This window comes from Pangasianodon hypophthalmus, chromosome 10 (assembly GCF_027358585.1).
Source record: "Pangasianodon hypophthalmus isolate fPanHyp1 chromosome 10, fPanHyp1.pri, whole genome shotgun sequence".
NCBI classification, from domain to species: Eukaryota; Metazoa; Chordata; class Actinopteri; order Siluriformes; family Pangasiidae; genus Pangasianodon; species Pangasianodon hypophthalmus.
This window is the reverse complement of record NC_069719.1, coordinates 4,668,575-4,693,191: the sequence shown is the minus strand read 5'-3', so window position 1 is coordinate 4,693,191 and position 24,617 is coordinate 4,668,575. Positions and strand designations below refer to the sequence as shown.

Sequence of the window (24,617 nt, the reverse complement as noted above, 5' to 3'; positions counted from 1 at the left end):
TAAAACATTGTCAAGTTTGTTACTAGGGAACCACAGAGGCACTGATCTGAGAAAAAAATGAGTGGTGATGTTTCAGCCATGTTTCCGTGGTTACAGTAGTGTTTCTGATTGGCTGTCTGGTTGCCACTTTGCGAGTGTGTGTAGAATATACTGCTTTACTGGGACTTTTGCAGGGTGAAATCTGATGTATGGCTTCTACAAGAGCTTATGGTTATTTAATATAGTAATTAGTTAGTAAGCTCAGTATATGTTCAATAATAATAATAATAATAATAATAATAATAATAATAACTCACTACAGTGATCATGAATGAGATTTTTACTTCCAGAACCTCACTGTTCAATACTATTACTATACGATAAAGTCACTTAACATCACATCACTTGGACAAAGTGATATAAAATCACTAGACGAGTAAATTCCTCCCCTACAGTACAGGAGAAAATCTTGTAAAACCTGAGGACAAAAGGAGAGATGATGCTGTTCTGGTCATTAGTGTATATGGCTAAGTAAAGTTAGGTTACAAAAAATAGCTAGACGCTTGCATATTGCTAGCAGGAGCATTTTATTAACCTATATGTAGCCTTCTGTAAATCTTAATCAACATAAATCAAACCACCTGGGGGTAACCATGGCAACTATCCACCCTAGCTCAGCATCTTTTCTCTCTTCAGTATCTGAGCTCTGGGCTTAATTTTCTTCCCCCCCTCCAATGGTTTCCAGGTTGCCAGGTTCACATGTGGGATTGCATCATGGTTGCTATGTCACATGCGTTGGTACTGAAAGTGAGGCTTTCCCAGAAACCTTTAAGAAATGTATAAATCATAAATAATTACGAAACGCTGCTGGAATAGTACAGCGTCTACCAGACAGGGGCCATTTTGGTTTTAAAAGTACAGCAGTACTCCAGACGGACAGTAAACTAGCAATCTGGCAACATGGCTCAGAGTGCAGCAGCTAAATGCAGGCTTCCAGGAAGATGTTCCTCTAAACATGTCAAGAGTCTTTAATTATTAAGACAAAGAGAGTAACAAAGCCAATGATTCAGCATGAATCTGTGTTGCTCTCCCATGACTAAAATAATGTTAAGCTTTAAAAGATTAGTGACAAATCAGTTTCCTGGTTTGTGCACTGTAGCTGAAACAGCTAATGTGGATATGTAAGAGATTTCCATGACTTTTAACAGACATTAATCTTAAGACCTCCAGTGCTAAATATAAAAAATAATAAAACATCCAAACACACCTTGGCTGACTGTATTTAGGCCAGAGGAAGGAATTATAAAATATCTTTTGCTTCTCTTTGGAAACCTGAGAATGAGCAGAATTTGCAGCCAGGCAAAAGCATCTAAGACTCAGTATGTAGAAAGAAAGAGAGAAGAGTGGGAAAAACAGCATATGAAGGTGTATATGGGACAGAGCTCTTACCTTTGACATGGCATTGCACACCAGGTTGAGATTGGATGCCTTTTTATGCTGTTATTTTCAAGGCTTTATTGTAATGTTTTTTCTTTTGCTAGTGTTGAATGTGTGTTGCATTAGGACGGATTGAAGACAAAGGGCAGTGGTAACTCAGTGGTTAAGTCATTGGGCTGCTGATTGAAAGGTCATGACTTTAAATCCCAGCATTGTTGAGCCCTTGAGAAAGGTCCTTAACTCTTGAATGCTCAGTGGTATCCTGACTCAAATGTAAGCCGCTTTGGATAAAAGTGTCAGGTAAATGTTAAAGGCACATACACACTCATTCATTTACACATTTGTGCCTGTCCCATGAGTGTTTACCTGTGTGTATATATGTATATGTGTATATGTATGAGTATGTGTGTGTGTGTATATATATATATATATATATATATATTATATATATATATATATATATATATATATATATATATATATATATATATATATATATATATATATATATATATACTGCCTTTATTAGTATTGGTGTAATTATTGGATGATTTGGAACAATGCATCGATTTAAATGAATCGAGGAGACAGTCATAAATTGATTAATATTAATTTTGCCTGATTTGCCTCATAACTTGGTTATTACTGAACAAATATATAATTCATACTTTTAAACTAATGTGTAAAAAGGCTTACAAGGTGATTTGTGCGTAGCTCTTTTAAAATAGTCACCTCGTTCAGAGGCTACAAAATCAAATAATGTCGTGTCAGTGGCATCGTCAAATATGTGTTTTATTGTATCGTGTGGAAGCCTGAGGTTTACAGCACTATTTATTAGTCTGTGACCAACTGTGTGTGTGTGTGTGTGTGTGAGCTGATCAGAACAAACTTCCTTCATTAGGTGTCTTCACACAGACTGACTTTCCTCTCAGTCTATCTCATTATGGAGATATCATTCTCACATGTCTATCAGGTTCACTTCTATTTGCATTATGTGACACATGCATGGAATTTATTTTTGTACATTTAGCACTTGTTCCATCTGTTCTACACAAGGTGCAATGAAATATGCTGCACTTGCTGATGAATATGAACACAGGGCTTCTGGTATTCAAGCAGGATTCTGGTATACTATAACCTACTGTATCCGATGTTGAGATGTTACAGCTATATTTATACCATTGTCTGCTGACATATTGACTCAGGATGGAAACTATATATAGGGTCATGATAGACGGTTGAATAACTCAAGGTAGGAGAGAATCGGCTTTCTATATCTTTTTTTATCTGGGTGTTAGGGATGGGTGGATCAATACTGAAGTACTGATGCTTTCAATTATGCCTTTTTGATACTAATATAAGAATATTGATTCTTTGTGCTCATTTTTCTGAAACACAAAATGAAATGTGAAAATTGAAATGTTGCAGGACGGATAGGAAATACTTCTCTTTCAGCCATCTGCCCAAGCCTGCTGATCTGCTTCACTAACACTCACAAGGTCAGGCATGCAAAAAAGAACGAGAGAGTGTGTGAACATGCATTTTAAGTGACATCTATATATGTGTATCCATTTTTTTTAAATTAAACAGAACCCAAAGAGAGAACAGTCCTGAATTATTTCACATGCAATTCTTGATACCAATATTTTGCATATTCTTACTGTAGAAATAGTACATTTTTTATACACTTTTTTATATACTGTACAACAGTAGATTTTTCTAAATATTTGTATATGTATCACAGAGTAGTCTTGGTATTACTTGGTATTGGGGTGGGAAAAACATCAACAGTATCATCAATCAACGTACACATGAAAGCAGAGTGACCATAATTTCATAGGTCAGAGGTCACAGGTATTTTTTTTACCATTAGTTAAAAATACATCAATCTTAATCAATTTATTGTAATACATTCAAATGTGCTATTTCTTTTTGCAATGGCTCTCTCTCTCTCTCTCTCTCATATATGTGTGTGTGTGTGTGTGTATATATATATATACACATATATATATATATATATATATATATATATATATATATATATATATATATATATATGAGCCCTACAAATTGTTGCCTTCGTGTAGAGAGAATATAAAGCCTCCCACTTGTTGCCTCCAGGTTGAAAGCATGGAGGATTATTTTTTAACTTGTCTGTCAATTTAGATTTTTTTGTTTGGACATCTTTTGTGTGTATCTGTCATCTATCAATCACTATGCAGCTCTGCTATGTCCCCCTCGCTGTCTGTGTCAAACTGTCAGACAAAAATTGTTCTTTATACAAACTCATCTGTGTTTCCGAGCTATGTATACACACACACACCCTCGCTACTTGAGTCTGTATAACTAAAAAAAAAGTTTGTTCAGCAGTATGTCAAACAGCTTGAACATGCCTATGACTAATGTTTTTAATAAGCACACTGATTCTTTCAGACAACAGCTGTAATGATGTAAAAATAGTTAATAATAACTGCTATGTGTGGATTTTTTTCTAATATAATTAGCAATGTTTAAGAGCATACAGAGTTTTCTGTATATTTAGTTTGAGGTAATATGTCGCACTTGTATGAAAAATCCTAGGACTGAAACACTGACTCAAAGATGTTTCATAATAAACTTTCCAGACAGAACGTATTCAGTTCCTCAGCAACTAAACAAAAGGAGTTACTCAGAGACCGATATTGTCTCATTCACCTCATTCACAAAGTGTTCACAAAGACCTAATTGTTCAGGAAGAGGGCATCATGGTGGTGCAGTGTGGACTGTTTCCACCTCACAACTCCACGGTTCAATCCTGAGCTCGAGTAATCACACTGCAAAAATTTCTTAAATATAGGCAGATTCACCTATTTGTCTTCATTAGATCTAAATCTAAAACTATTATGCCTATTTCTGGATTTTTTAAAACTCATTTCAAGCTTGATAATCCAGATAATTATGCTTATTATACAAGATAAATTTGCTCATTTCAATCATTTATTTCTAGAAAAGAAGAGCAAAATTATCTGCCAATAGAATATGCTTGAAATCAGTCCATATCTATAAATAGGTTTAATGGTCATGTATTTGTTACATAAAGATCCTAATGAGAAATATTAGATAAAAAGTTTGGCAAGGTCAAAACTGTTTGTCTGTACATATTGTATATGTTGTTTATTTGTTGACCATTTTAAGAGTTTAATAAACCCGACTGGAACAAATCCTGTATTTTTTGCCTGAAAAGGATGAGGTGATTTTGTCACCCTAAACAAAATCAGATTAGTTTTGCCTTCTTTACTTTTTTTTGCACTTATCAAGGTTACCAGCTAGTTTAACTAGCGCAATATTAAATCTCAGTATTAACCTATCATTAGGAGTTGTACCTTTGCTTGTTTTTGCTTGTTAACCTATTTATATTATGACTAACTCAAACAGTATACACATAACACTCACTGAGCAGTTTAGGAACACTTGAACACCTACTCATTCATGCAATTATCTAATCAGCCAATCATGTGACAGCAATGCAATGCATAAAATCATGCAGATATGGGCCCGTAGGTTCCAGTAATGTTCACTTCAACCATCAGAATGGGGAAAGATTTGATCTCAGTGATTTTGACCATGGCATGATTGTTGGCGCCAGACAGGCTGGTCTGAGTATTTCTATAACTGCTGATCTCCTAGAATTTTCACACAGAACAGTCTCTAGAGATTACTCAGAATGGTGCAATAAAGAAAAAACACTCTGATGATGAGAAAGGTAAATGTACAACCCCTGGCAAAAATTATGGAATCAACACACTTAGAGGATGTTCACCCAGCTTTTTTACTTTATAGCAAACAAACAAATCACAGATATGACGCAAAAAAGGTTTTGTTCAATAGCTTAACATTCTGGTTTGTGAAATATACATAAAAAAATTCAAGGACATTTTTTTTATTAATGGCATGTATTTTTCCAAATCAAGTAGAAGAAAAAATTATAGAATCACTCAATGTTGAGGAAAAAATTATGGAATCATCAACAAAAAAAACACAATTAATACTTTGTTGCTCCTCCTCTGGCTTTTATTCTTTGAGGCATTGACCTCACTAATGAAAAACAATATTCCCCATCAATCTGGTTCCAACTTTCTCGAATAGCAGTTGACAGATCAGCTTTGCAGGGTGGAGCCTTAACATGGACCAGTTTTTTTACTTTCCACCATAAATTTTCAATTGGATTGAGATCCGGACTGTTTGCTGGCCATGTCATTGAGTTGATATGCCTTTCCTGAAAAAAGCTTTAAAACTGTTTGCTCTGTAGCAAGATGCATTGTCATCCTGAAAAATTATTTCATCATCACCAAACCTATTTTCTATGGATGGAATGAGAAAATGTCCAAAATTTCACTGTACAACTGTGCATTGACTGCTGAGGTAATGACTGCCATCTCCCCTGGTCCTTTACCTGACATGCAACCCAATATCATAAATGAGTTGGGAAATTTGATTGGTTCAGGCAGTCATCTTTATATGTTTTGTTAGAACGGCACCAGACAAAAGTTCCAGCATCATCTCCTTGGCCAATGCAGATTCATGATTCATCACTGAATTTCACTTTCATCCAATCATCCACACTCCATGATTGCTTCTCCTTAGCCCACTGTAACCTTGTTTTCTTCTGTTTTGGTGTTAGTGCTGGTTTTCTTTTGGCTTTTCTATATATAAATCTCATTTCATTCAGCCGGTTTCTTACAGTTCTGTCACAAACATTGACTCCTGTTTCTGCCCATTTGTTTTTCATTTGTTTTGTTGTGCATTTTCTATTTTCAAGGCATAGTGCTTTGAGTTTTCTATCCTGATGCTTTGACATCTTCCTTAGTCTGCCTGTATATCTACCTATCATAACCTTCCCATTAAGTTTATACTTGCAACAAATTTTAGACACAGCTGACTGGGAGCAACCAACTTCTTTGGCCACACTCCATGTTGAAATTCCTTGTTGAAGGAGTTTTATAATCCTTTCCATTGTTTCAACTGAGAACTCTCTCATTGGAGCCATGTTTCCTTTCAATTAGCCAAGTCCAACAGCCCACTAAAGTGTGTAAGCACTCCCTTTTAACTGCTGACTTATTAGCATTTTTAGACTTGTCCCAGTATTTGTTTTAGAAATGGAAGAAATGGATTCCATAATTTTTTCCTCTACTTGATTTGGAAAAAGACATGCCATTACTAAAAAAAAAAATGTCCTTGAATTTTTTTATGTATATTTCACAAACCAGAATGTTAAGCTATTGAACAAAACCTTTTTTGTGTCATATCTGTGATTTATTTGTTTGCTATAAAGTAAAAAAGCTGGGTGAACATCCTCTAAGTGTGGTGATTCCATAATTTTTGCCAGGGGTTTTGGAATGGCCAGACTGGTTCGAGCTGATAGAACGGCTACAGTAACTCAGATAACCACTCAGTACAATTGTGATGAGCAGAAAAGCATCTCAGAATTCAATTCAATTAAATTTTATTTGTATAGCGCTTTTAACAATGAACATTGTCTCAAAGCAGCTTTACAGAACATAAGAAACAAAAAGCATGCAAACAGAAACAAAACATGCAAACAGTCCTAGATGTTAGACAGAATTATCCCTAGTGAGCAAGCCTGAGGCGACTGTGGCAAGGAAAAACTCCCTTAGATGATATGAGGAAGAAACCTTGAGAGGAACCAGACTCCAAAGGGAACCCATCCTCATTTGGGTGACACTGGAGAGTGTGATATGAATGCACAACAAGCAGAACCTTGAGGCGGATGGGCTACAACAGCAAAAAACCATGTAGCGGATGGGACACAACAGCAGAAAACCAGAAAGCTGAGGCTGCAGGGGGCACAGGCTCACCAAAACTGGACAGTTGAAGACTGGAAAAACATAGCCTGGTCTCATGAATCTCTATTTCTGCTGAGGCCCACAGATGGTAGGGTCAGAATTTGGTGCCAACAGCATGAATCCATGGTTAAGAGCATAAACTTGCCTTGTGTCAACAGTTCAGGCTGGTGGAGTTAGTGTAATGGTGTGGGGAATGTTTTCTTGGCACACTTTGTGTCTGTTAATACCAATCGATCATCGCTTGAATGCCACAGCCTATTTGAGTATTGTTGCTGACTATGTGCATCCCTTCATGGCCACAATTTACCAACTTCTAATGGCTACTTCCAGCTTGATAATGCACCATGTCACAAAGCAGAACAGAGATACAGTACAGTATATGGCCACTTCAGTTCTTCAGGCCACTGAAGAACACTGGTTTCATGACAATGAGTTCAGTATTTTTCTGTGGCCTCCCAGTCACTGCGTCTGAACCCAATGGAACACCTTTGGGATGTGGTAGAACAGGAGATTTGCAGCATGAAAGTGCATCTGAAAAATATGCAGAAATTGCATGATGCAATCATGTCAACATGGAGCAGAATCTCATAGGAATGTTTCCAACATCTTGTGGAATCCATGCCATGAAGAATTGAGGCTGTTATAGTGTATATGGCTAAAAGTATATAGACACCTGATCATCACACCCATATGTGCTTCTTCCCCAAACTGTGGCCACAAAGTTGGAAGCACACAATTGTCTAGAATGTCTTTGTATGCTGTAACATTACAATTTCCCTTCACTGGAACTAGGAGACTCAAGCCAGTTGCAAGTTCCAGCATGACAATGCCCCTGTGCACAAAGCAAGCTCCATGAAGACATGGTGTGTGAAGGTTGGAGTGGAAGAACTCGAGTGTCCTGCACAGAGCTCTGACCTCAACCCCACTGAACACCTTTGGGATGAACTGGAACACCAACTGCACCCCAGACCTCCTCACCAACAACAGCGCCTGATCTCACTAAAGCTCTTGTAGCTGAATGGACAAATCCCCACAGCCACGCCCCAAAATCTAGTGGAAAGCCTTCCCAGAAGAGTGGAGCTTATTATAACAGCAAAGTGGGGCTAAATCTGGAATGAGATGTTCAGCAAGCACATATAGGTATGATGGTTAGGTGTCCACAAACTTTTGCCCATATACTGTATCTGTTTTGTTTGACAGCTCTGTGTGCAAACTAATTCATCCATATTACCTATCTATCTAACTGAACCAGCGTGCTAGCTAGCATTATTTCATGAGTTTTCTCTTTGTATTCATGCCTGTAATAATAATGCGCTTTTCCGCTGAGGGGAAATGGATGCTAAATGCAGTACTGGAACACAGCCATGGTACCCTCTTGCTACTTCCAGCGCTTCCATCTTTGATTGATGCTTTGTCCTTGAGAAAATTTGTTTTTTTTTCTTCCAATTCTAAAATAGTCACATTAACACGTACAGCTTCCAGAAATGAAATCACTCCGGAAACCGGCCCTGTCCATTCCGTCTGTCATGATGGCCTCAGGAAAGCGCGGTAGTGGTAATTTAAAGATGAAACCTCATTCAAACTTGTCAGATCCATTAACTTCATCATTTCCCTTTACAGTAAGGGGGAATTTGTATTACTTTAAAACCTATAAGAGACAAAATGGAGGAGATGTAAACCCAAAACCTAACATAAGTATAAAGATAAGGCACAAAAAAAAACCCACCACTGGGCCATTTTTCTTTAATTTTTGGAGATTCATTTTGACCTATTAAAGCAAACACCATAATCACTTGATCTGACTTTTAGCTGCTAACTTTTTTGGTGACTACAGAGTTTATTTAGAGTTTAAATCCTTTTTCTTTCCTTTGATGTAAATGTATGTTATAGACTATACAGAACTATTGAAAACTCCAAAGGAGGAGTTAAAAATCCATTAAAAAAAACACTTATTGTTATTTTTATTACTCATTTTTAGAAGTATTTTTTTCTATTTAGAGAATTTGTTTAAAGAAAAAGTATATAAGGTTGTCTTTTTGAGGATTTCTGTGTTTTAGTAACAGACTGTCCAAAGCCCTGGTCCATCTGTTGCTGTGGAGGCCATGCTAATGTTATGCTAATGCTAGCACAATGACTCATCATGTTCTGTTTTGCTTCATGTGGCAAGTGGAGTGTTTTTATTGCCATCATTCAAGAGCTCGTTTCAATCAGAATTAATCAGTGAAAGTGGACAGAAAGTGGCCCTCTGCTCACTTCTCTACGTTTTCTCATTTTCTTTACACCACTGTTCTGTTCAGGTTAGCAAGTGTGCTGTATTAGCCACTAATCAGCTAGCTAACGTGAGAGATACACAGGATGTGATCTATCTATCTATCTATCTATCTATCTATCCATCTATTGTTTCCCCATCTATCTATCTATCTATCTATCTATCGTTACCCATATCTATCTGTCTATTGTTTCCTTTATCTATCTATCTATCTATCGTTTCCTATATCTATCTATCTATCTATCTATCGTTACCCATATCTATCTATCTATCTATCTATCATTTCCCCATCTATCTATCTATCTATCTGTTTCCCCATCTATCTATCTATCTATCTATCGTTTCCCCGTCTATCTATCTATCTATCTATCTATTTCCCCATCTATCTATCTATCTATCTAGCGTTTCCCCATCTATCTATCTATCTATCGTTTCCCCATCTATCTATCTATCTATCTGTTTCCCCATCTATCTATCTATCTATCTATCTATCTAGCGTTTCCCCATCTATCTATCTATCTATCTGTTTCCCCATCTATCTATCTATCTATCTATCTATCTAGCGTTTCCCCATCTATCTATCTATCTATCTATCTAGCGTTTCCCCATCTATCTATCTATCTATCTATCTATCTATGTTTCCCCATCTATCTATCTATCTATCTATCTATCTAGCGTTTCCCCATCTATCTATCTATCTATCTAGCGTTTCCCCATCTATCTATCTATCTATCTGTTTCCCCATCTATCTATCTATCTATCTATCTATCTATCTATCTATCTAGCGTTTCCCCATCTATCTATCTATCTATCTATCTATCTATCTAGCGTTTCCCCATCTATCTATCTATCTATCTATCTGTTTCCCCATCTATCTATCTATCTATCTATCTATCTATCTGTTTCCCCATCTATCTATCTATCTATCTATCTATCTATCTATCTAGCGTTTCCCCATCTATCTATCTATCTATCTATCTAGCGTTTCCCCATCTATCTATCTATCTATCTATCTATGTTTCCCCATCTATCTATCTATCTATCTATCTAGCGTTTCCCCATCTATCTATCTATCTATCTATCTAGCGTTTCCCCATCTATCTATCTATCTATCTATGTTTCCCCATCTATCTATCTATCTATCTATCGATCGATCTATCGTTTCCCCATCTCTCTATCTCTCTATCTATCTATCTAGACATTGTTATTATTCAATCTTTCTGGAAGAGTTCATATTTTGTGCCTCTGTATGTTTTGTATCTGATATCAGAATAACTGGCAACACTAATCAAGCAACACCTGTTAAACAAAAAGCAGTCAGGAGTGAACTAACAGGTAAAAATGTATATATTTCACTAATTATATCTTCCTCCAGTTATCCTAAATCCTCCATTTAGAACATGACAGAAATAGAGCTTTACTTTATTTAGCTAGCCACCTACAGTATTTTTATATGAATACACCTAGCGCGTTTGGTTGCTAGTTCAGACTAGCTCACTCAGCTTATTCTGAACGTCAATATATTCACTTTGTGATTAGTTTAAATAGTTTGTCACGTTTTAAACACAATTTCTCTTTAAGGAAATTGTGTAAAAATAAAAAAATAAAATAAACCGTCATGCTAACAAGCTAACACGCTAGCTAGCATGAGCCTGGTCTGTGCTTAGCAACGTGCCATGTACAAGCTGACTAGCTAGAAAAAAATCTCCACCCATGCTTAGCTTTGATTTATTTATTTATTAATAATTTGACAACTATTTCTACCAAGTACATTTGTAAATAAGGCACTAATATTTTCAGATACAAATAGTTAAACTAAAGTGTCTACTTTTCTAACCATGCTTTAGTAATATTATAAATTGATTAAAATCATGTTAGATGAATAGTTATAAAGCTGTGCAGCAAATCTGCACCTTTTGTTTGCATGAAATGTGCATTATTTCCATCTGTAAAGTCACTGTACAAGTCATATTTGCATCCTGAAAGTTTTATCCTCTATACATAATATATTCTGCTTTTCAAATTTACAAAGCCAGAGAGTCTGACACCTTGATTGGCTCCTTTCCTGTGTAAGTGCTACACACTGCCATTTTATTACACATTGTCAAGGCATAAAGTTTGAAATAATGTTGAATAAATCTGAAATGTCTGCCCTTTCCCTATATAATGCACTACTCAGGATATAAAATAATCCCTTGTGCACCCTGGTGAGTAAGAAATATGATTGAAAATGGAAAATCTCTCTAATATAGGTGTAAATATCACAGTTCTTGAATTCTTGATTCTGATTGGTCAGAAGGTGTTGATTAATTTTCTATAAGAGCAGCTCTGATAGTAGTTACGGCTGCAAGCCGACTCACTGCTTTATATTAAAGCATTAACGAATATCAGCTAATTCACAGGGACTTGTATGGAGGACGCTCGTAAACAGATTAAAAAAAAAACAAAAAAAACAGAAGGAGTCTCCAGTGTCAGCGCTTCACAGCACTCAGAGGTGAAGCTGTAACTTTATGTTTTCCGTCGCAGGAAAGTCTTCAGGACAGATGAGTTTGTGCTTTGTGATTTCTCTGTAACATGACAAGCTGTTTGTGTGTGTGTGTGTGTGTGTGTGTGTGTGTTTTGTCTTATTAAATTTTAAGAGAGAGAAATGAGAGGCTGGTGAAGGAATGACTGTTTATAGCTGCTATAACGTAAGTGAGAACAGGAACTTGTTTCATGGATGTTCCACAACAAAATGTAACTATAAACAGATAAAAATATGATGAGTTGCTGCGTAAGAAATAAAAAAAAAATTTAATTGTTGGCAAATTGCTGTTATATAAGTGCAGGAGAACACTTTGGGTTACGATGCATAGGAAAATAATCATTATTTTCATATAATAGCATGCATTATGTATTTTATATTCCCCATATAAAGCTTTTCATGAACAGGGTTGCCAGGTCTCAGCAAAAGTTCTAGCCCAACTAAATAAAAAAAAAAAAAATGCACAAAACTAGCCCCAAACAGTTGGCCATTGGAAAAGTTACACATTTTTCTCAATCTGTGTTTGGGAAACAAGGTCACCGTGGTGCGCACGCATTTTTCATTTGTATCTGTGGTATCTGCAGTCCACGGATTATCCACTCCATAATCCTCTGTTCAGTCTCTGAATTTTTTTGCATTTATTTTTAGAGCACAAATCGTTCTGTACATCGTAGCTACACTTTCAAGGCTATGTTTGTGGAAATTAATTGCATTTATTCTTAAACTAAGACCCAAAAAACTCCACCCACGAACCCTTCCCCCCCAACCTTGAACGAAAAACGAACTCCTTTTGGTGTTAAAAACCGTGACCATGGCAACACTGATCATAAAACCTGTTTGTGTGTGTATTCAGAGCACTTTGTCAAATCCTTCAAGCAATCTGAAACGATTTTGAATCAGACATGACTTTGAGTCGGACAGGATTAGACGTAATGTCTTGTACACCCTGCATGCTGCTCTACACCTCCACCAGGGAGCCGTCTGGCCGGCAGCCATTTTGTCACTCAGAGCTCGGCACTCTTGTGTGTCTGTGTGCTGAATGATTTTATTTGAAAATGAACAGCGGTGACTTGATGCGTAGTTCCTACAGGACCTGAGTAATGGAGTTGTGTTTGCTGCGTCGATACGGAGTGATGGATGAGAGCTGGGAGAGAGCAGACTCGCGTTACGGTACGCCGGGCGGAGTACGATGATCTGATGCAGTTTATTTTGTGTTGTTGTGTCGCTCAGTGTTTTAGACTCAATCATGAATCTCCTTCAGGACTCCTTACACATTTAATTATGACCATTTCATTGTTATAATAATATTTATAATTAACTTTTAAAATTAATCAGTCAGCTACACAAAACTGACTGCAATAATTAGCTGATCTTTCTTTCTTTCTTTCTCTTTCTTTCTTTCTTTCTTTCGTTATTTTGTTCTTTCTCTCAATATTTTGTTTTTTATTCATTTCTTTATTTTGTTCTTTCCTACTTTCTTTATTTTTTCTAATTCTTTTTTTTTTATTTTGTTCTTTTTCATTCATTTTTGTTCTTTCTTTTTTTCTTTCTGTATTTCTGTATTTTGGTTTTTCACTCTTATTCTTTCTTTCATTTGTTCAATATTTCTTTTTTATTTCTTTCTTAGTTTTTGTTTCATTCTTTATATTTTTATTTATTGATTGATTTCTTTGGGGTTTTTTTTCTTTTGGTATTTATTTATTTAGTTGTTTTTTTTTTTTTTTAATTTTGTTCTTCCTTTCATTTCTCATTTCATTCTCCATTTATTTTTGTCATTTATTTCTTTTTAATTTTATTCTCTTTTTTCATAAAGTCCTTAATTCATTCTTTTTTTTATTTTTCACTTTTATTGTTTCTTTCATTTGATAATTTCTTTCTTTCTTTCTGTTTTTACTTCATTCTTTATATAGTTATTTAGGTGACATCTTTCTTGATTTTCCTTCGTTCTTTTCCATTTTTTATTTCATTCTTTGTTTTTTATTCATTCTTTTTTCTTTCTTTTTACTTTCAATTCTTCAATTTACTTCATTCTTTCAATATTTCTATTTATTTCTTGATTTTTCAATTCTTTCTTTCTTTCTTCTCTAATTGTGATTTATGTTTAGCATTTTAAAAAATGACTCAAAAATTCAGCTAAATGATTGTAATCATCATTTTAGCCATCACTGTTCTTTATGACATGAATTAATTAAGGAGTAAAATAGACAGTACACCAGACCGTGTTGTTAAAGTAAAATATGCAAGTTGAAGTTGATTATTTTCCTATAACAGCATGTCCTGATGTGTTTTATTCCTCATAATCCACAGCAATTTGTCGAAAAATAAAAATTTTTATTAATTAAAAAAGGCGCCGTATAATTTATATGTATATAGTTACATAATGTTGTGGAACATCTAAGAAGCACGTTAGTTGTTTTTCTCACTGATGTTATAGCAGCAATAAACAATCGCTCCCTCACCAGCCTCTCTTTATTCTCTCTCCAAGTTAATAAAAAAAAAAAAAAAAACTCACAGCTTTTCATGTTTCCATGAAAGCATAAACTCCTCTGTCCTGAAGATGTCAGAAATGTAAAGTTGCAGTTTTCCCTCTGACTGTTACAAAGCACTGAAACTGGAGACTCCTTCCATACATGTTAAAGATACATGTTCCAACATCTGTCCCACAAGTCCGTGTGCATGAGCTGTTACTATAGAAACGGAAACGTATTAGAACAAGCGCATTAATATAAACTCTTTTTCTCATCACGGTGAAATGGAATAATGTACAGAGTGTCCGAGTGTAAAAGGATGTACAAGGACATTTCTCTCTCCGTCTGAAGCTTTAGTGTTGGATGTTGTTTTGAGGATCAGATGCTTCTTTTCAAAATGTCTGAATGCAGAAGTGTGTGTGTCTTAGAATAGACTGCAGACCTCAGGAGGCTTTTAGCAGGTAATTCAACCCAACACAGGGTCAAGCAGACTTCAGCTAATAATCTCTCACCTTCTCCTGGCCTTACCGTCTGTCTGTTTCATCCACATCCACACCTCCACACCTCCACATCTCCACATCTACACCTCCACATCCTCAGATCTACACCTCCACATCTCTACATCTACACATCTACACCTCCACATCTCTACATCTACACATCTACACATCCACATCTCTACATCTACACATCTACACCTCCACATCTCTACATGTACACCTCCACACCTCCACATCTCTACATCTACACCTCCACACCTCCACATCTCTACATCTACACATCTACACATCCACATCTCTACATCTACACATCTACACCTCCACATCTCTACATCTACACATCCACACCTCCACATCTCTACATCTACACCTCCACACCTCCACATCTCTACATCTACACATCCACATCTCTACATCTCCACATCTACACCTCCACATCTCTACATCTACACATCCACATCTCTACATCTACACATCCACATCTCTACATCTACACATCCACACCTCCACATCTCTACATCTACACCTCCACATCTCTACATCTACACATCCACACCTCCACATCTCTACATCTACACATCTACACCTCCACATCTCTACATCTACACATCCACACCTCCACATCCTCAGATCTACACCTCCACATCCACAGATCTACACCTCCACATCTACACCTCCACAGATCTTAATATCCACATCTCTACATCTACACATCTACACCTCCACATCTCTACATCTACACATCTACACCTCCACATCCACAGATCTACACCTCCACATCCACAGATCTACACCTCCACATCTACACCTCCACAGATCTTAATATCCACATCTCTACATCTACACATCTACACCTCCACATCTCTACATCTACACATCCACACCTCCACATCCTCAGATCTACACCTCCACATCCACAGATCTACACCTCCACATCTACACCTCCACAGATCTTAATATCCACATCTCTACATCTACACATCTACACCTCCACATCTCTACATCTACACATCTACACCTCCACATCCACAGATCTACACCTCCACATCTACACCTCCACAGATCTTAATATCCACATCTCTACATCTACACATCCACATCTCTACATCTACACATCCACATCTCTACATCTACACATCCACACCTCCACATCTCTACATCTACACCTCCACATCTCTACATCTACACATCCACACCTCCACATCTCTACATCTACACATCTACACCTCCACATCTCTACATCTACACATCCACACCTCCACATCCTCAGATCTACACCTCCACATCCACAGATCTACACCTCCACATCTACACCTCCACAGATCTTAATATCCACATCTCTACATCTACACATCTACACCTCCACATCTCTACATCTACACATCCACACCTCCACATCCTCAGATCTACACCTCCACACCCACAGATCTACACCTCCACATCTACACCTCCACAGATCTTAATATCCACATCTCTACATCTACACATCTACACCTCCACATCTCTACATCTACACATCTACACCTCCACATCCTCAGATCTACACCTCCACATCCACAGATCTACACCTCCACATCTACACCTCCACAGATCTTAATATCCACATCTCTACATCTACACATCTACACCTCCACATCTCTACATCTACACATCTACACCTCCACATCTCTACATCTACACATCCACACCTCCACATCCTCAGATCTACACCTCCACATCCACAGATCTACACCTCCACATCTACACCTCCACAGATCTTAATATCCACATCTCTACATCTACACATCTACACCTCCACATCTCTACATCTACACATCCACACCTCCACATCCTCAGATCTACACCTCCACACCCACAGATCTACACCTCCACATCTACACCTCCACAGATCTTAATATCCACATCTCTACATCTACACATCTACACCTCCACATCTCTACATCTACACATCTACACCTCCACATCCTCAGATCTACACCTCCACATCCACAGATCTACACCTCCACATCTACACCTCCACAGATCTTAATATCCACATCTCTACATCTACACATCTACACCTCCACATCTCTACATCTACACATCTACACCTCCACATCCTCAGATCTACACCTCCACATCCACAGATCTACACCTCCACATCTACACCTCCACAGATCTTAATATCCACATCTCTACATCTACACATCTACACCTCCACATCTCTACATCTACACATCTACACCTCCACATCCTCAGATCTACACCTCCACATCCACAGATCTACACCTCCACATCTACACCTCCACAGATCTTAATATCCACATCTCTACATCTACACATCTACACCTCCACATCTCTACATCTACACATCCACACCTCCACACCCACAGATCTACACCTCCACATCCACACCTCCACATCTCTACATCTACACTTCTACTTCCAGATCTACACATCTTCACCTCCACATCCACATCTACACATCCACATCCACACATAAACATCCAGATGTACACCTCCATATCCACACCCCGTGACTCAGCAGGTACCAAAATCCTCTCTCTCTCGCTCTCTCTCTCGCTCTCTCTCTCGCTCTCTCTCTCGCTCTCTCTCTCTCAGTTCTCACAGCAATTCAGTTTGCACAACATGGCATTATAAGCTCGCAGGGCTGTAAAATATTTCAGTGGATTTGTTTTGGGCTTTAGGGAGCCAGAATTGCGTTTTACAGTGAGCAATTCCAGCATTACGGATATCAGATGAACTCGTATTGACTGAAATATTCTAAAGTGTTTTCATGTCCATATACATGTTACAGACCAATAGCAGTTTATTAACTTTATGGATGTGACACAGATGGATTTTGGGGCGACGTCACATTTTATGCTTATTATCAAGTGTTGTTTTGGGTGTGGCATTTTTGTGTTCTGATGCCTTTACTTTATAAAACATTAACTCAATAGTACCATTTGTACAAAAACAGTTACATAAAATGGCAGAGTGAGTCAGTATTTGGGGAAAAAAGTTATACACAACAAATTGGAACTATATTCTTATCTGAATCAACTCTGAATCTGCAGGTCATCCTTCTGCGAGATTGTGAATAGATAAGTGTTATACAGTGTGTTATATGAGCAACTCTTTTTAAGAGAAACTTGACATGATGTAATTGAAAGGCATGTTCAGAGGTGCCAAAATCTACGGTTCGCTAATGGTGCTGGTAGTGTGGCTCTTGTGGGTGTGGAGCAACTGCCAGTGTTGTTGCTCGTGGGCAGGAAATGTCCTGCGTGTTTTCTTCTTCTTTTTTTAAGCTCTGACGAGAAACCGTAGTACACAAAACGTTTAGCCTATAGCCCACTATACAATTTATACACGTCGTCTTCGTGAACTTGTGACATCCTCTGAGAGAGATTAGCAAATCAAGCTAACTGTACTAGCTACATGCACTCACCAATGATCTGTTACACATTTGCACTGCAGTAATTCTAGCCTGCGGATTCACAAGCCTCGGATTTGTGAGTCAATAGAAAACAAATGGTGACTGTGGTTGATTATTTGGTTTAAAAAAAGTGGAAGTGCTGCGTACTTTTATCTTGCTGTTTTCTTACTGCTACTTGCTGCACACCTAGGGGGAAAAATGAGCTCTCTCAAAAGTATGTGAACACCTGATCATCACGCCCATATGTGCTTCTTCCCCAAACTGTTACCACAAAATTGGAAGCACACAATTGTATAGAATGACATTGTATGCTCTAACAGTACAATTTCCCTTCACTGGAACGAAGAGGCTCAAACCTGTTCCAGCATCACAATGCCCCTGTGCACAAAGCGAGCTCCGTGAAGACGTGGTGTGTGAAGGTTGGAGTGGAAGAACTCGAGTGTCCTGCACAGAGCTCTGACCTCAACCCCACTGAACACCTTTGGGATGACCTGGAACACCGACTGCACCCCAGACCTCCTCACCAACATCAGTGCCTGACCTCACTAATGCTCTTGTAGCTGAATGAACACAAATCCCCACAGCCACGCCCCAAAATCTAGTGGAAAGCCTTCTCAGAAGAGTGGAGCTGATTATAACAGCAAAAGGGGGAATAAATCTGGAATGAGATGTTCAACAAGCACATATTTTATGGCGTGATGGTCAGGTGTGCACAAACTTTTGGCGGTATAGTGTATGCTAGGTGCTTTTGTGGTACATGTTAAATTTTCTCTGCTTGCTAGAATTTTCTTGTTCGCAATGTTGTCTCCTCTGCATGTGATTTGCACAATGCTAAACAGGACTATAGCTACATTAGCCTTGCAGCTCCAGCGCAAAACTACACACAAATTCACACACCAGTGACTGATCGAATACATTTGGGGTAAAAGAGAAGCTGTGTAAATTGCATGTATGGTTGTTCCTTTAAATGCATCTTTCATACACCAGATTGTTGACCATGTATGGAAATGCACATTGTATCATCTTGGATGCTAATCAGTATGAATTTAAAATCTTTTTTTCCGTCTCATTGGATTTTTTTTCATTGGCAGCTCATGCATATAATTTCCGCTGTAAGACATTTGTATATGCATTTTTTTTTTTGATTAAACGATTTAATTTAAGGCGGATTCATTAATTAAGACTGAGGTAATAATAAAGCTGTAGACTCTGTTATCCTCTTTTACACAAATTAACCGTAATCTTGTAATAATTCAACCTTTCATTAAACAGTGTTAGAAAATCTGTTAGGTAGGATTAACATTTCTTCAGTCATTTTCCAGAATTTTCTGTGATCTCAGTTGATTTCTGACTCAAGGCACTGCGCCGCCGTTCGCCCCGAGAACTACGTATTTAATCAGCTTGTCAGGTTGCCATGGAAACTACTCAGTGTGTGTGTGTGTGTGTGTGTGTGTGTGAGGGAGAGCAGCAGGTTGTGTGCTTGTGAGAAAGATGTTTCTTTTGTTCGAAGGTTTAGCTGTGCTGAGACCGCAGCGCTCTGTGTTCTTATTCTAACTCGCACTAAAGTACACAGTTTAATTTCCTGAGCCTTAAACGTGTGACAGCTTTTGTTTTCTGGCATCTAAAAAATCCTCCTGACTTCAGAATCTGTTGCCGATGACAACGCTGGACGGCTGTGGCATCTTTGAGATTCAAACTCACGATTCCTTAGTGTATACCACAGCAATTTTTAATTTATTAATGAACGGCAAGTTGTGCTTTTTAACCATTTATAGTTGCATTTAATATTGTGGAAAGTTTGTTATTTCCTGCTATCAGTTATAGCTATAAACGGTTGTTCTCCTCACCAGCTTCTCCTGGAGACAAAAACCTCAAGTTTGTCATGTTACAGAAAAAAAAAAAACATTACACACAGAAGCCTCTGTCCTGAAGATGTGTCGGAAAACTTTTACAAATTTTAGGAAGCGCTGACACTGGAGACTCATTACATTAACATTAACTAAAGGCCTCCTTACAGAAAACTTCAACATATCAATGTTTATAGATCTTTCTTTGTTAAATAACATGTTTTATAACCTGTTTTTAAAAGTCCCTGTGAATGAGTTGTTACTATAGAAACGATAATGTATTAGAACAAGCGCATTAATATAAACCTGTGATTAATGTTAGTACTCTCAGAGCTGCTGTTATAGAAAATTAACACCTTCAACACCTTCTGATTCGAGAATTCAACAGCACTGTGGTATAATTTTCTATAACAGCAGCTCTGAGAGTACTAACATTAATCACAGGTTCATATTAATGCGCTTGTACTTACACCTTATTGTTTCTATAGTAACAGCTTACACAGGGACTTGTATGGAAGACATTCCACCTAATGGATTTAAAAAAAAAAAAAAAAAAAACGTGTATAACTGTTGATATGGTGACGTTTTCTGTAAGGAGATGTTTATTTCATGTTTATGGAAGGAGTCTCCAATGTCAGCGCTTTGTAAAAAATCAGTAAAATGTCTTTAGGACAGAGGAGTTTGCACTTTCTGGTTTCTTAGTAACATGTGACAAACTTTTTTTTTTTTTTTTTTGTCTTATTAACTTAAAGAGAGAAAAAAAGACAGGCTGAGGGAACAACCGTTTATAGCTGCTATAACGTAAGTAATAACTAAGGAACTAAGTTGTTTTGTGAACGTTAGACAACTTTAAATGTAACTATACACGGTTAATAAACAGAAATTGTAATCATTGGCAAATTGCTGTGGTGTAAGAGGAATACAACACTCCAGGATGTGCTGTCACTGAAAACTAATCAGCTTCCGAGTGGGAACAGTGACTCGGTTTCGTGTCAGGCCGCATTGCACCACCCTGTCAGTGATTATTTTCCAATAACAGCACGCCCCCAAGTGTTTTATTCCTTACGTATCGGTTGATAAGTGCAGAAATGAACTCTGCACTGGAAGTCCCTGTGGTCTGTGAGTTGTGAAAAGCTAGAAACCTTGAACTTTGAGCAGATTAGAAATGACAATAAGCTAGCGTATGTATACACTGTCACTTTTTTTTTTTTTTCCTTCCTTTTTTTGGCTTTTGTCCCTCCGAAAAAACTAAGGTAAGGTTTTGGAGTGTGTGAAGGCGTACACCCGGGAGGATTCCTACTGATAAGCTTCTCGTGCGTTATCTTTTGGACACACTCAGTGTTCTGAAGTGACAGTCTGTACTCGATGTGGAAGAAAGTGGACAGGCTTTTTTAATACTGTGAGTAACATTTACTTCTCTCTAAACTTTACTCTCCTGCTAGTCAGAACTCCTCATACTGGCATTTCTTTCTACACTGTGATTAATAACTGTGGATTTGTGATTAGTAAAATGTTTTGCATACATTTCTGATTACTTAAAACAGGAAACGAAGGCAAAGCTGTCACAGTGTCCTTTGTTTGCACGTGTCATGCTGTTGAGCTTCTAGTGTGAGGAGAGAGAAAGAAAGAAAATATAAAAGAGACTCACAGTTGAAGGTCTTCAGGTTTTGACTGTGTGCCTGGGTATAGAAGAAACATTTTATAGTCGTGTGTGTGTGTGTGTGTGTGTACTGCTTCAAGGTTACTCCAGGGAAGAAAAAAGTATTAGAGAACTTTGAGAAATGGGCACAGATGGATTCTGCAGTGGTGGAATTGTAAATAATTTGTGTGTGTGTGTGTGTGTGTGTGTGTGTGTGTGTGTGTGTGTGTGTGTGTGTAGGTAAGGCAGAGGAGAGCGGCGTGGTGGAGATGGAGCTTCCCGTACCCGTGAACATTCGGATCAGCAACATCACCTGCGACTCCTTTAAGATCTGCTGGGACATGGACCCTCGCACCAAAGAGAAGATCACACACTACTTCATCGACCTGAACAAGAAGGAGAACAAGAACTCCAACAAGTTCAAACACAAGGTGAGGTGTGTTTATTCACGGCCGGGCTGACGTGCTGAGAGAGAGAGATCAGAACACACACGCCACCTAAACACTTAAACACTAAACTCTACATACGTGTTGTTCTTCTGCTCATCCAATCATGTTACAGCTTTCATACTTCTTAAATACATCTCGTTGAGTTTAAAAGTATTTACACGGGGGAAAGTTCTGCATATTCAGACTCGGCTTACGCACGTGCTTATTTTGATTCTCTGAGCTGCACGTTCAGAATATGAAACATTTCCTGCATTTAGTTTAACACCTTTGAGATTGCAGGATTTTCCTTTCAGCAGTTTTTAGTTGTGTTTCGACTACCGCCTTTAATACACACACTGTATTTAAAGCCAGAAGAAAAATCAGGGATAGAAAATGCAGACTGACAGCACTGTCAGTGGCAATGTGATATATTTATATGGCATCAAAAACAAGAGATCATTTAAAAAATATACAGTTTATACTAATATTCAAATAAGCATTATAATACATTAAGGCCAACTGTCACGCTCAGGATGGAGTGTATTTATATTTTTGTGTGTATTTTACATGGTCCAAAGCATGATTCAGGGTGTGGTTGGAATTAGAGATGGCAGAGATCTGATACCCAGGATCTGTCTCGGACTGATACCAAAAAAATAATAATAAGTGGATTAGGGAGGGAGGGAGGGAGGGAGGGAGGGAGGGAGGGAGAGCGAGAGAGAGCGAGAGAGAGAGAGAGAGAGAGAGAGAGAGAGAGAGAGAGAGAGAGAGAGAGAGAGAGAGAGAGAGAGAGAGAGAGAGAGAGAGAGAGAGAGAGAGAGAGAGAGAGAGAAAAACTAATGAATTTGTTCTGATCCTGTAATAAGATTGGAAATGGATTTGGAAAAAAAAAATTGAAACTGTATTTGTATTTTTTTTTTTTTTTTTTAGGGTTGATATTTTTTTATGCATTATAGTTCATTATATTTGCAGTGTAAGTGATTTTTGTGTGAAAAATTCTTGTGATGTCTGCTCGAGCGAGGAGCAAGGTGAAGTGCAGCACCGCTGTCTTGATCATTTACTGCAACTAGAGATGGCACTTTTTCTTTTCTGCTACTGTTACTGATACTCCTCTTTATAGAAGAGCGATCTTCTCCATGAACTGAAAACATGCAGATACTTTTATCTTGTGTACTATTTTATTTTATGTTTTAACTCCTTCGATTGCTCTGTAAAGCGATCTTAGGTGTGGAAAAGGCGCTATAAACAAAATGCATTATTATTATCATTATTATTATTATACTGAAACCTTGAGTATCAGCTGATAACAATTCCCAAGTGATTTTTTTCTTCTTCAAAAACTGCAAAGGATTGAAAACTGAAAACCACAAAACAAATGGTCTACTCTCAACACAACTCTCCGAGCAGTGTGTAAGGCTGTAGTTACGCCTGAGGTCTGAATAGCGATATCAGCAACTCCGCTATTAACTCCTCTCGACACGCTCAACTCTTTGTTCTCTGTTTGGTTTTTACATTTTTTTTTTTGTAAAGGTGCTAAATATGTGATAAATATATGTTCATTCTGAGGCATTATATACCACCAAACACTTTTTTTCCACAGATACTGATCATAAGCAGCCAAAATCGATGCTCACCAATAATACCGGCTTGTTTTATGGTCAGAAATTAAGCAGACATCAGTCACTGTAGACATCAGAAACAGCATGCATTATTAATCATGCATCAAATAAAAACCTATTTATTTTTATTTTGCATTGTTTATTGTAAATAGGTGCTGAAAAATTGTAGCCTAATAAGTGTACCCTTGTCCTTTGTGATTTGTAACTTTGTTTATCCTCTAAATGGCTTTTAGATGTTCTCAAATATACACTCGTAAAATCTAATGTCTGGAGACTTCTGAGTGTCACATGATCACTACTTTAAATCTTTGTGAGTGATTAGTGCCATATGATGTTTCTCGATTGTTTAAAATAGCACTAATAGAACATAATTCTGAACTAGTCGTGAACCCTGATTCCTCTGTAGTCCTTCATTTTGAATTTCTCCTCCCCTGTATCCAGGACGTGCCCACTAAACTGGTTGCCAAGGCCGTGCCGTTGCCGATGACCGTGCGAGGCCATTGGTTCCTGAGCCCGAGAACCGAGTACACGGTCGCCGTGCAAACCGCGTCCAAGCAGAGCGATGGAGACTACGCCGTGTCTGAATGGAGCGATATTGTGGAGTTCTGCACTGCAGGTAATCCACATTTACCTCACCTTAATTACA

The 24,617-nt window shown here is 37.7% G+C and overlaps 1 protein-coding gene across 1 annotated transcript in view; it reads left to right on the top strand.

The window, feature by feature from the left end:
• Positions 1-24,617, top strand: part of phyhipla (phytanoyl-CoA 2-hydroxylase interacting protein-like a) — a 35,105-nt gene that overhangs the window by 4,824 nt on the left and 5,664 nt on the right. Inside the window, 2 exon segments of the mRNA XM_026944307.3 lie at positions 22,165-22,355; positions 24,413-24,587. Of these exon segments, the coding sequence (XP_026800108.3) occupies positions 22,165-22,355; positions 24,413-24,587 (366 nt within the window).